Source organism: Manis javanica, chromosome 2 (genome assembly GCF_040802235.1).
Source record: "Manis javanica isolate MJ-LG chromosome 2, MJ_LKY, whole genome shotgun sequence".
Taxonomy (NCBI): Eukaryota; Metazoa; Chordata; class Mammalia; order Pholidota; family Manidae; genus Manis; species Manis javanica.
Window position 1 is genome coordinate 184,136,741 of NC_133157.1, and position 14,437 is coordinate 184,151,177.

The following is a 14,437-nucleotide window of genomic DNA, read 5'->3' on the forward strand; positions in this document are numbered from 1 at the left end:
ATCTATCTGAGGTGTTTTGAGTTGCCAGAATATATGCCTATCCAAAAAATACAAAAATAAAAATGAGGGTCAAAGGTTCACAGGTTTTGGCACATTATGTTAGATTTTTTTGACACTTCATCTTCTATCATTGCTACTCTTAATTCAAGTGATCATAATTCACCCATGAAAAAAATTTTTATTGCAGTAAAATCCATATAATATAAAATTCACCATTTAATCATTTTAAAATAAAGACAAATCTTTAAATGTATTTTTAATATATGTGAAAGATTGAATGTTTCCATTTAATACATTTTTAAAGATATAATCTGACTAAATAAGGAAAACATGATTGAATTAGCAATTCCATTAGAAATAAATATGATTAATTAAATGACTGCAGTAATCTAGTAAGAATGAAGAGCATTATATTCATTTTACTTCAGAAAAGCTTTAAAAATTTTTCTTGAGTAATATTTCATGAGATTAATTAAACTGAAAATATGTGTAAACTGTCTTAATGAGTGTGATAACATAGCTAAATATCGTACTTCTCAGCAGAAACTGAATTATAAAAATATCTCCAGCAATTTGTTCTTATATGTGAGAGATGATTGGCAAACTAGATGCAACTATTTTTCCCAATAATATACATAACATTAAGTTACACATTTATTGAACCTTCTCTCTCTTCAACTGCTAATATGGCAGTAACTAATAACACCTTTTGTTGATAGCTTCCACTACAATTCTGAGTTTACTAAAGGATAACATTGCACAGTGGCAAGTTCCAATACTCTTTCTTGACTTTAGATGTTTTACTATATTGAGTTTATATTTAGAATCTTAAAGGAAAGTTGAAGTCTCCAGAAACACTTTTATTTCATGCTGGATTTAAGAAAACTTCATTATAAGCAAGTCTTATGTTACTTGACAATTGCATAAAAATGCTGCTCTTTAATTTAGCTCTTTGTTCCTTATACAAGCCCTTAACTTCACATTTGTTCATAGCCTTTTAATTTTCAATACACACTCTCTTTCCCCTAGAAAAGATAAAATCTTTCAGACTTATATTTCATATTACATTAAATGTAGAAGTTTTTATTAGTTCATGTGTAAAATCAGTTAATAATATGAAAGATATATTTAACATTTTAATGTTTCATTTAAAGAAGTGATATTGAAAATCTAGTCTCAACTTGAATATTGTTTGCATTATTGCAGTTATTATCAAGATTCTATATCTGCAGGTGTTTGACTTCCAGCTTAAACTATTTATTTCAGAAGACAGGACCATTTTTTTGGATCTAGTATGAGTCTTCTAGAGTGAGTAGTTCCTCATGAGGCTCAAGTTTTTAAAAATACAGTCAAAGCAAAGAAGGAAGGCATTCATTTTCATGTTGAAATACTTCTAAAAGGAACATTTCCTCATAAGGTCCAACTATTAAATGTAGGTGAAATAAACCAAAAAAGGAAGCTTTTTCCTCCCAACAATAAAGTAACTGAAGAAATAACTCAAGGCACTTTCTTGTATAAATACATAATTTTATTATTTTTTCTTATATCTTAAATACACATTTTGATTATGTAAATACTTTCTGTAATAAAGTTGATTAATCTAGTTTGTGAATGATATGCATTAAGTGCCTTTTTTATTATAACTTCATAGTCAGTATAATCTAGTGAGAACACTTTTGGCTTTAGCAGAAACAGAATTCTGTTCCTAGATCTGGCTTTGTGTGTAACACCAAGTACGTCATTTTTCTTCCATATGTACCTCATTTACTGCAGTGTTTCTATTACGTTTCAGACTTTCATATGGCGGGTAGTATCTGTAGCCTAGAAGAACAGTTAGCAAGTACACTAATTGCACTTCTGTGGTATGGTCTATTCTCCAGGCTTACTATTTATTGATTTAATTGATGTCTGCTGTTTAATCAGAGGTTTTACTCACATGGAACTGTTTGATAAGCTTGACATAAAATGCAAGATCTGTGAAATGCAAACAGTGTTCATAGTATAAGGACCTATAATCAAGTCAGACCTCTAGTCATTTGAAAATAGTGCAGCTGCATGAGAAGTAGTTTTCTATTTGATCTTTTTTTGCTGTGGACATTTAAAAGTACTGTCTTTATTATGCTATCCACATGCTAATATTTATTATAATAGTTCGTCTCTTTTTTTCCCGTTTTGCCCTCCTTCCTGTCTCCCCACCACCCCAAACCGCCATTTTGCCACTCCCTTTATGTAAGTCTTATTCTGGTCCCTTTTTTCCTCATTGAATGTCTTTCTTTTTACTTTTTCTGATTTTCTTAGTTTTGACTTTACATTTTAGACTAATATAAGTTAAACCATACCGAGTGTACTGCTGCAGCAGCTGGAAATAATCTCTAAGCTTTTGCATTCTTTGGGCACTACAGTTTGGGAAATATGGATTGTATGTCTTTGTAGGCATGTTCTGTTCAGGGTATTCCTGAAGTCTTGCAGCCAGTCCTTTTCTATTTGTAGCAGAAGATTGGTCCTTGAGAGAAATTATGAGTTTTAGTATGTTTTCTTCAAAACCCAGAAATTTATATATTGTTAGCAATTTTTAAACAGTTACAAGAATCTGTGAGGAGTAAAATTTAATATAAATTAGTGGGGCCATAGGAATCCCTCTCTGTTCCAAATGATCCTTAGAAAAGACATCAGATTAGCTGGTGATTTATAGAAAAATTGTTGAGCTTTATGAGATTTAAAAAAATGGCAAAGTACTGTTTTTTCAGTACAAAGATTCAGAATTGATATATCTTTTTACCCTATATATTGTTTAAGACTCTATTAGGAGATAGAACTTTTATAGAGGTGTGAAATTACTATTCTCAAGCAATTTTAAAATAGAAATTATTAAAACTGAAAGTGCCTACAATAACAAGACAAATGCTTTATATATGAAATGATTTCTTGGTTTTTTTCTTTCTTTACCATTGTAGCCATAATATTTCTTTTGGATTTTCTGATATGTAACAGCTTAAGGTGCTATATTGTGAGTGTGTGAGTGTGTGAGTGTGTGTGTGTGTGTGTGTGTGTGTGTGTGTTGTATTTAATAATTGAACATGTAAACATAAATGTCTTTAAGAATTTGTTACTGATTTTGTGGTATACTTTAAGATAAAGATAAAATCCTTTATTAAAAACCTACGGCTGACAATCACTTGGGAGAAAGATGCAGTAGTATAAGATTATGAAATTAAATAAACATACTGCTTCAGTACTATTCATATATATTTAATATATGTTTTAATGTTTGAGTTTAATTGGTTTTTTATTGCCATTTTAATTGTGTAAACAGAAAACGCCTTAATGGGATATAAATGAAACAGTTAAGAAAAGCATCAAATATTTTTATTGTAGATGTAATTTTTTCCTTGTCCTCCTTTATTGGTTTATCTTAATGTGTCTCTACCCCATTATTCAAAGATCTCTCCTTACATATGAAACGATGCACAGATCCACTTATACCTCATGAATCAATTTCTTTTGTTGCAGTTAATCAGGCATCAAAAGAAGACACCATGGTTTTGAAGATTGGCTCTGTTGCTATGGCTCCCCAGGCTGACAATCCCCTTGGCAGATCTGTCCTCAGGAAAGATATTTACCAGTAAGTTTATTGTCTTATGTTCAGTCTTGCAACAATTTCATCCTGCAAAGAAGTGCACTGATCAATAAAACTTGCTTAGTGTGGCCCATAGGAATACTTTTCATTCAGGATCTTTGATATTTAAAACCAGGTTTTTCTGATTTTCTTCAGTTGTGGTTTTTTAAATTCGCTCAAACAAATCAAGTATTTCTGTGAAGTGTTGATGAATAACAGAATGTAAGTACCAAATCACTATAAAACTGAAGAGGGGCAGTTTGGAAAATTTCATCAGACTTTAAATTTGACCAAATCTCTAATCACATAAGAAAATGAGGTCCCCTTACCACATCCTACTGTAGTCATGTTGTATCAAATTGAAGCATTTTCTTTATTTAACTGTAAGTCATTATTTGAATTGTAGGACTGTAGATGTCATATGGATCAAAGCTGTAAGGAAAAGCAAACTTCTAAGGCGAAATTTCACAGTAAACACTTTCTGTGAAAACGCCATGCTCTGGATTTTGTCACCAAGTATTTTGCAAACCACACCAAGCATAAATGGACATCTAAACTGGTGAACATATGTAATCAACATGATAAAAAAAATACATTATCCTTACTGAAGTTGGCACTGCTGCCAGACATAAAAGTACAGTTGCAAATAATACCAAGTGAGAAAAGTCACAGAAATACAGATGAACAAGCGTCTTGTTCTTTCTGCTGCTCTGTTTTTCAGATATCATAATCTCTCTTAAAAATAAATTTCAATGTCCTTTAATAAACGTTACTGCTAGGAAAGATTCTGATTTTTGTGGTATGTTTACCACTTAGAGGGTGACAGCTATTTTTACTTTAAATGGACCTAGGGATTTCATTTTCTCAAAATTTTCTGCTACATGAGTTGATTTTTTTTTCCCCTTGAATAAATATCAAGCTCTCATTTCTGTATTACTTTTTTGGTAGCTTATAGTATTCATCCTTAAATAAGTTTTTATTTTGCTAGTTTATGTAAAATCTCAGTATGTCAGAATTAAAGGAGACCTTAGAAATTATCCAATCCAACTTACTTTATTTTGTGGATTAGGAAACTGAGAGTCCAAAAGAATATTCCCTACTCAAGATCACAACTGGTCAAGAGTCAAGATCTTTTGACTTCCTCAGTCTCTAGGGAAAGAATTACAGTAGAATCCTTTCTGGGTGACAATAATCTAATTTTCTAACATTTGGTAATTCTTTCAGGCATATTTATCTATTCCACTTCAAAAGTAAGTGGTCCTCAAAAAAGACCTGTAGCCAGGGCAGTTAGGCAAGAAACTGGAATAAAAGGCGTTCCAGACAGTAAGAAAAAAAGAAAATTACCTTTCTGTAGATGAGATGATCTTATATATATATAGGAAATCCTATATATTCCAATATAAAATGAATCCACTGAAAAACTTAAATAAGTGCAAATAAATTTTCCAAGAGGAGTGCAGACTTACACTCTGAAAACTACATAAGATTGTTGAAAGAAATTTAAAAAGATCTAAATAAATAGAATTATATCCCATTTACATAAATCAGAAGACTTAGTATTGTTCAGTGGGAGTACTTCTCAAAATGATCTGCAGGTTCAACAAAATCCCCACTAAATTCCACCTAGTTTCTTTGCAGAACTTGACAAGGTGAAACTGAATTCATATGGAAATTATTCATATTGAAATTCAAGGGCTCCAGAATAGCCAAAACAGTCTTGGAAAAGAAGAACAAAGTTGGAGGACTCACATTTCCTGATTTCAAAACCTGTGATAGAACAATAGCAAACAAGACAGTAGAGTACTGGCCTGAGGATGGACGTGCAAATCAATGAATGGAATCGAAAAGCCAGAAATAAACCATTACATATACTGTCAGTAGGTTTTTGGTAAAGGAGCAAAGATAATTCAGTGGTAAAGAATAGTCTTTTTCAAATGGTACTCAGACTACTGGATATCCATGTGAAGGTGAACCCTTACTTACCACCATACACAAAAATTAACTCAAAATGGATCAGAAACTTAAATATAAGAACTAAATTCTGAAACTTATAGGAAGAAACATAAGAGTACTTAATCTTTGTGACCTTAGATTAGGTAATGGTTTCTTCAAAATGACACCAAAAACACAGGGAACAAAAAAATAGATAAATTGAACTTTATCAAAATTATTAACTTTGTACTGTAAAATACTATATCAAGAAAGTGACAATCCACAAAATATGAGAAAATATTTACAAATTATGTATCTCATTAGAGACTTGTATCCAGAATAATTTGTAAAGAACTCTTAATACTCAATAATAGAAGAACGACCCAATTAAAAAATGGACAAATGATTTAAATACACACACACACACACACACACACACACACACACACCAAGAAGATATAAACATGGCTAATAAGCACATGAAAGTATGTTCAAACCAATTAATCATTAGGAAAATGCAAGTCAAAACTACACTAGAATAGCAATAAGCAAAAGGACAACGTATTTGGAGAAATCAGGAACCTCGCACATTCTTCGTAGGAATATAAAATGGTGCATTATTGGGGAAACTGGCAATTTCTCCTAAGCTTAAATACAGAGTTTAACCATATGGAGCAGCAATTCTACTCTTAGGTTTGTACTCAAGAAAATTGAAAACATGTCCATACAAAAGCATGCACATAATTGTTCATAGCAGCATTTGGTTATTCATGATAGCCAAAAAGTGGAAAATACCCGGAGTTCATCATGTGATGAATGAATAAACAAAATGTGGCATACCCATTCAATAGAATATTCTGCATAGAAAATAATGAAGTATATGCTGTAAGATGAATCAGCCTAGAAAACAGGCAAAGTGAAAGAAGTCAGACACCAACAACCACATGTTAAATGATTCCACTTAGATAAAATGGCCACAATGGACAAATACATAGAGACATAAAGTAGATAGTGATTTCTAGGAGGGAAGAGAATGACTGCTAATGGGTGTAGGGTTTCATTCTGGGCTGATAAAAATGATCTGGAATTAGTAATGTACAATGAAATGTACAGTACGTGCTTGTACAATGAATTATGTATAATGAGAACAATGAGCATACATTAAAAAATACTGAATTTCACACATCAAAAGATAAATTTTATGGGAAGTCAATTATATCTCAATAAAGCTTATTTTAAAAAAGTCTCCAAGACTGATGTCATAGAGAGGGGAAGAGGAAGTAAATTCCAGAGAGAGAGAAATACCTTTATTAGGCACATGGAGATTGGGTACACTTTACAACTCTGAAATTATTTGCCCTGTTTGGCTAAATGCACAGGGATTTTGTGAGAAGTAAAAGTCAAGGGGCATTTATCAGTCATGTGGGCTACAATGAATTGGAATCTGGAGAAGCCCCAGATACTTTGTAGTGGTTTTTCTGAGTGTTGGGTAGGGAGAGGAAGCTGACAAGAAGAAATTGCATTTCTCAAAGTTTCACATTCCTTAAAACAGACATTCTAGAGATGTACTGTTCAGCACGGCAGCCACTGACTACATGTGGCTACTCTGTTTTTGAAATGTGGCTGGTCCAAACTGAGATGTTCTCTAAGTATGAATATACACAAGATTTTGAAGAATTAAGAATGTAAAGTAAAATATCTCAATAATCTTTACATTGTTATAATAATATTTTACTATTAAGTATATTACTACTATTTTTCACTATTTTTTAAGTTTAGGAAACTTTAATATGCATAGGTGGGTCAAATGTGTGGCTTGCATTGTATGTCTTTTGAATACTACAACACTGTTGGGAGAGGCCTACAGCAAACACAGGACAAGTCTTGCCCTTGAGACCTTTGAAGCCAAAGGAGAATTGAGTTTCAGTTGCAAACTAACTTCAACCTAGCCTAATTAATGATTGGATTGAAATGATCCACACATTGGCCATTGTGCCTGGCAGGAACAGATGTGCCATTTCTGGGAGAAAATAGCACTGGCTTTTGGACTATTATTAGTATTTTTAAGAAAAAATGTTAAACAGATGGAAGATTCTATAGAAATGAGCTCTATTTAAAATTAATATGAAAATTGAATTATACAATATGTGAAGCTAAGGACTCATTGGATAGTCAGAACAGCAGATGCACAGAACAGAATATAAGATTAGAGGGTTTAGAGATAAAAGAATAGAAATTATCAAAAGTGAAGAACAGAGAATCATCAGACTGTGTTTATAATAGCTTAATAAGAGAGTTAAATTAGATGGTTAGATAGTAAAGAAGCTACCATTGAACCTTTGGTAACCATGAATCCAAAGCCTGTAATGGCAACAAGTACATATCTTTTGATAATCACCCTAAATGTAAATGGATGGAAAGCAACAATCAAAAGACACGGAGTAATAGAATGGATAAGAAAACAAGATCCATCTATATGCTGCTTACAAGAGACTCACCTAAAACCCAAAGATATACACAGACTAAAAGTGAAGGGATGGGAAAAGATATTTCATGCAAACAATGGGGAGAAAAAAGCATGTGTTGCTGTACTTGTATCAGACAGAAAAAGACTTCAAAACAAAGAAAGTAACAAGAGATAAAGAAGGACATTACATAATGATAAAGGGGTCAGTCCAACAAGAGGATATAACCATTATAAATATATATGCACCCAATACAGGAGCACCAGCATATGTGAAACAAATACTAGCAGAACTAAAGGAGGAAATAGAATGCAATGCATTCATTTTAGGAGACTTCAACACACCATTCACTCCAAAGGACAGATCCACCAGACAGAAAATAAGTAAGGACACAGAGGCACTGAACAACATACTAGAACACATGGACCTAATAGACATCTATAGAACTCTACACCCAAAAGCCACAGGACACACATTCTACTCAGGTGCACATGGAAAATTTCCCAGAATAGACCACATAGAAGGCCACAAAAAGAACCTCCGTAAATTCTAAAAGATTGAAATTCTACCATCCCACTTCTCAGATTGCAAAGGTATAAAACTAGAAATAAATTGTACAAAGAAAACAAAAAGGCCCACAAACACATGGAGGTTTGACAACATGCTCCTAAACAATCAGTGGATCAATGACCAAATTAAAACAAAGATTAAACAATATATGGAGACAAATGACAACAACAACACAAAGCCACAACTTCTCTGGGACTCAGTGAAGTCAGTTTTAAGAGGAAAATATATTGCAATCCAGGCCTATTTAAAGAAGGAAGAACAATCCCAAATGAATAGTCTAAAGTCACAATTATTGAAATTGGAAAAAGAAGAACAAATGAGGCCTAAAGTCAGCAGAAGGAGGGACAAAATAAAGATCAGAGAAGAAATAAATAAAATTGAGAAGAGTAAAACAATAGAAAAAATCAGTGAAGACAAGAGCTGGTTCTTTAAGAAAATAAACAAAATAGATAAACCACTAGCCACACTTACTAAGAGAAAAAGAGAATCAATACACATCAACAGAATCAGAAATGAGAAAGTAAAAATCATGATGGACCCCACAGAAAGACAAATTATTAGAGAATTATTAGAGAATATTATGAAAATCTATATGCTAGCAATCTGGAAAACCTAGAAGAAATGGACAACTTCCTAGAAAAATAACCTTCCAAGACTGACCAAGGAAGAAGCAGAAAACCTAAACAGACCAGTTACAAGCAACAAAATTGAATTGATAATCAAAAAACTACCCAAGAACAAAACCCCGTACCAGATGGATTCACTGCTGAATTTTACCAGACATATAGAGAAGACATGATACCCATTCTCCTTAAAGTTTTCCAAAAAATAGAAGAGGAGGGAATATTTCCAAACTCATTCTATGAAGCCAGCATTCCTCTAATATCAAAGCCAGGCAAGACACCACAAAAAAAGAAAATTACAGACCAATATCCCTGATGAACATAAATGCAAAAATACTTAACAAATCAGCAAACTGAATTCAAAAATACATCAAGAGGATCATAACACCATGATCAAGTGGGATTTATCTCAGGGATGCAAGGATGGTACAATATTCAGAAGTCCATCAAGGTCATCCACCACATAAACAAAAAGAAGGAAAAAAAACACATGATCATCTCCATAGATGCTGAAAAAGCATTCGACAAAATTCAACATCCATTCATGATAAAAACTCTCAACAAAATGGGTATAGAGGACAAGTACCTCAACATAATAAAGGCCATATATGACAAACCCACAGCCAACATCATACTGAACAGTAAAAAGCTGAAAGCTTTTCACCTAAGATCGGGAACAAGACAGGGATACCCACTTTCCTCACTGTTATTCAACATAGTACTAAAGGTCTGAGCCAATGCAATTAGACAACACAAAGAAATACAAGGCATCCAGATCGGTAAAGAAGAAGTTAAACTGTCACTATTTTCAGATGGCATATTGTACATAAAAAACCCTAAAGACTCCACTCCAGAACTACTAGACCTAATGTCAAAATTCAGCAAAGTTGCAGAATACAAAATTAATACACAGAAATATGTGGCTTTCCTATACACTAATGATGAACCAGCAAAAAGAGAAATCAGGAAAACAATTCCATTCACAGTTGCATCACAAAATATAAAATACCTAAGAATAAACCTAACCAAGGAAGTGAAAGACCTACTCTGAAAACTATACGACATGCCTCAGAGAAATTGAAGAGGACACTAACAAATGGAAATTCATCCCATGGTCTTGGCTAGGAAGAATTAATATCATCAAAATCACCATCCTGTCTAAAGCAATCTACAGATTCAATACAATCCCTATCAAAATACCAACAGCATTCTTCAACAAACTGGAACAAATAGTTCTAAAATTCATATGGAATCACAAAAGACTCTGAATAGCCAAAGCAATCCTGAGAGGGAAGAAGAAAGCAGGTGGAATTATGCTCCATGACTTCAAGCTCTACTGAAAAGTCACAGTAATCAAGACAATTTAGTACTGGCACAAGAACAGATCCATAGACCAATGGAACAGACTAGAGCCCAGATATAAAACCAATCATATATGGTGAATTAATACACTATAAAGGAGCCATGGATATACAGTGGGGAAATGACAGCCTCTTCAACAGGTGCTGTTGGCAAAACTGGACAGCTACATGTAAGAGAATGAAACTGCATTATTGTCTAACCCCATACACAAAAGTAAACTCAAAATGCATCAAAGACCTGAATGTAAGTCATAAAACCATAAAACTCTTAGAAAAAAACATAGGCAAAAATCTCTTCAACATAAACATGAACACCTTCTTCATGAACACATCTCCTCGGGCAAGGGAAACAAAAGCAAAGATGAACAAGTGGGACTATACCAATATGAAAAGTTTCTGTACAGCAAAGGACGTCATCAATAGAACAAAAAGACATCTTCCAGTATGGGAGAATGCATTCATAAATGACATATCCGATAAAGGATTGACATCCAAAATATATAAAGAGCTCACCCAACTCAACAAACAAAAAGCAAATAATCCAATTAAAAATGGGCAGAGGAGCTGAACAGACACTTCTCCAAGGAAGAAATTCAGATGGCGAACAGGCACATGATAAGATTCTCCACATCGCTAATCATCAGAGAAATGCAAATTAAAACGACAATAAGATATCACCTCACACCAGTAAGGATGGCCACCATCCAACAGACAACCAACAACAAATGTTGGTGAGGATGTGGAGAAAGGGGAACCCTCCTACTCTGCTGGTGGGAATGTAAACTAGTTCAACCATTGTGGAAAGCAATATGGAGGTTCCTCAAAAAACTCAGAATAGAAATACCATTTGACCCAGGAATTCCACTTCTAGGAATTTACCCTAAGAATGCAGGAACCCAATTTGAAAAAGACATATGCACCCCTATGTTTATTGCAACACTTTTTACAGTAGCCAAGAAATGGAAGCAACGTGTGTCCATCAGTAGATGAATGGATAAAGAAGATGTGGTACATATACACAATGGAATATTATTCAGCCATAAGAAGAAAACAAATCCTACCATTTGCAACAACATGGATGGAGCTAGAGGGTATTATGGTCAGTGAAATAAGCCAGGTGGAAAAAGACGTGTACCAAATGATTTCACTCATATGTTGTGTATAAGAACAAAGAAAAAAACTGAAGGAACAAAACAGCAGCAGACTCACAGAACCCAAGAACGGACTGACAGTTACCAGAGGGATCGGGACTACGGAGGATGGGTGGAAGGGGAGGGACAAAGGGAGAAAAAGGGCATTACCATTAGCATATATAATGTAGGGGGTGGGCATGGGGAGTGCTGTACAACACAGAGAAGACAAGTAGTGATTCTTACTATGCTGATGGACAGTGACTGTAATGGGGTATGTGTGGGGGACTTGATGTTGGGGGGAGTCTAGTAACCATAATGTCATTCATGTAATTGTAGATTAATGATGCCAAAAAAAAAAAGTGAAGCACAGATATGCTATAAAAAAGAATAGAAAACAAAGAAAGGAAAAAGAAAATAAACTGTAGTGCAAAGAAAACTACACCCAGGCCTAACACTGTCATTTTACTGAAAAGCAAAATTAAAGACTTTTGTCTGATTGGCTGAGGGACGACGCCGAGCAAGGAGAGAGAGAATGCAACATCTGCCTTCCCCAGCACAGGTTTCAAGGCCTCAGACAGTACTTAGGTGAAAAAGCTCTTATCTTTAATAAAGTTTGACATTTTAATTATCAAAAAAAGAAGAAATGCAAACCAGTAAAAATGAAAAGAGATGACATTTTCTTTCAAATTACGAAAGTCTAATAATAAATGGGGCTATTCATTTTTATTCAGTAAATGTGTATTAGGAGCCTGCATCAGGCTTTATATTATAGGTATTGGGTGTACATCAGTGAATAAGACAGAAAAATCCAAGCTCTCATGGAACTTATGTTTACTAAATTAGAGAGTTACAAACAAATATATATTCTAACAGTATATAGTAGGTGGTATGGAGGCAACACAGCAGGGAAGAAGATAGGAATGGGGAGTTAATCCTAATCAGAGATTAGGGAGAAAGCACAAGGATCCTGAAGCATGGGTGTGCAAAAGAAGCCAGTGGCAGCTGTGGCGACATGTGCTGGGGGAATATAGTAGGCTGTGAGGTAAGAGACATTGTGGAGGAAACTTAAAGACCATTGTGAGGACTTTTGCTATTATTTTGACTGAGTTGTTGTTGAAAGGGTAAATAATCCACACGTGCAGAATTTTGAAATAATGCTTTTGTTCTTTACCAAATACCCACCTGCAGAAAGAAGTGAAGGAGTCACCAGCAGGTACTAAAGATATACATATGAAAAGAGGTGAAAGATGCATTTAAAAACAAAGGGATTAATAGTTCAGAAGAACAAATGGGAGTTTTATATTGACATTAGGGAATCATGTTAAGGATTATTTCTGTTATTTAAACTAATTGAGTATATAAGATGAAGTTCATTTGATTATTGAGGAGTTGATTTATTCATCAAATGGAAGGCCTTGGGAGGGTTTGAGCAGAGAAGTGACATGAACAAATTTAAATTTAAGCAGATAATTCAGGTCAACACATGGAAGAACAGACTACTTGCAGGGAAGGGCAAGGGTTTGTGACTATTGCAATCGGCTTGACAGGAGATGACCATTTGGCCGAGGGTAGTGGCTGTGAAGATGGTGAGAAATGGTCAGATTCTGGAAATACTTTAGAGGTAAACCAAGAGAATTTGCAGATAGATTGCACATGGTGTCTGAGACAAAGGAGATAAGGATAATTCAGTTGTATGGCTTAAGCAACTAGAAGGATGAAATTAACTGAGGGAAGGAAACTGGAGGATTGAGTTGGAGTTGGCAGGTGGAGATGAGTTGACTATCTCATTAGGAACTGAGCTCCTCCTCACTGATGGAGCAGAGGCTGATCAACCCATAGAAAGCTTAGAGGGGATTATTTATGTTGAATTAGACCAATGCTTCTTAAATTTAATGTGCACACAAATCACCTGGGGATCTTGTTAAAATGCAGGCTTTGATGTGGGCAGTCTGGAATGAGGCCTGAAGTTGCATATTTCTGCCAATCTCCAAAGTGATTGGGTATGACACTGACAATGGGGACACTGATGTACTGCTTTGAGGACCACACCTTGTGTAACAAATTAGATCAATGGTCAACAAAGCGGTATTTTTAAAATATATACTTTGAATAAGTGTTAATAAATTTTAATGCTAAAAAATCGAACATTGTGAAAGACTCTATGACAAAAGTGAGTATCGTCCATTCCCACATTCTCCTACTCCCTAACAAAATCCCTCAGTGGAGTTAGTTTTTAACATCAACATTTTCACAGACTTTTAGTTAATAGTGATTGTTACTTTTGGAATCTGTAATTCAGGGAATGTAAAATAGCAAAGGCTCTGTTAAGTTACCATCTTATTTGAATTGCACTTTATTACTTTCAAAAGATCTGTTCCTCTAGAAAACAGCAAAGCATACATGTTATTTATTCTGTGTTCATGCCCAGATATATGTTGTCATGTGAGCTGCTCTCTTAACCCTCTGCTCTCTATATGTGCCTCCTCCTTGCCTTCTGATCTCAAATTTGCATTTGCTAATTCCTGAACAAGATGAAATCCTCATTTCCTTTTAACTCAGTTTGAGATTCTCCTATTTTGTGATGTTGAAGACAGTTCTTTCCCTGACTTATACTGAAGCTCTGAGGAACAGTCTGGCCTGATAGATTTTCCTTTATCTTAACACAACCTCTTTTTCTGAGAGATGATTCAGTTTCTTGTCTCAAGCTAAAAGAGAAGCAGAGAAACGGTTAAGGATA

At 34.3% G+C, this 14,437-nt stretch overlaps 1 protein-coding gene across 10 annotated transcripts in view; it reads left to right on the forward strand.

Moving 5' to 3' along the window:
- VPS13B (vacuolar protein sorting 13 homolog B) overlaps positions 1-14,437 on the forward strand; it is an 861,603-nt gene that overhangs the window by 504,052 nt on the left and 343,114 nt on the right. For all 10 annotated transcript variants that reach the window (XM_073229878.1, XM_073229881.1, XM_073229877.1 and 7 more), the window contains one exon: positions 3,511-3,622. In XM_073229878.1, coding sequence (XP_073085979.1) covers positions 3,511-3,622 — 112 coding nt within the window. The remainder of the gene's footprint in view (positions 1-3,510; positions 3,623-14,437) is intronic.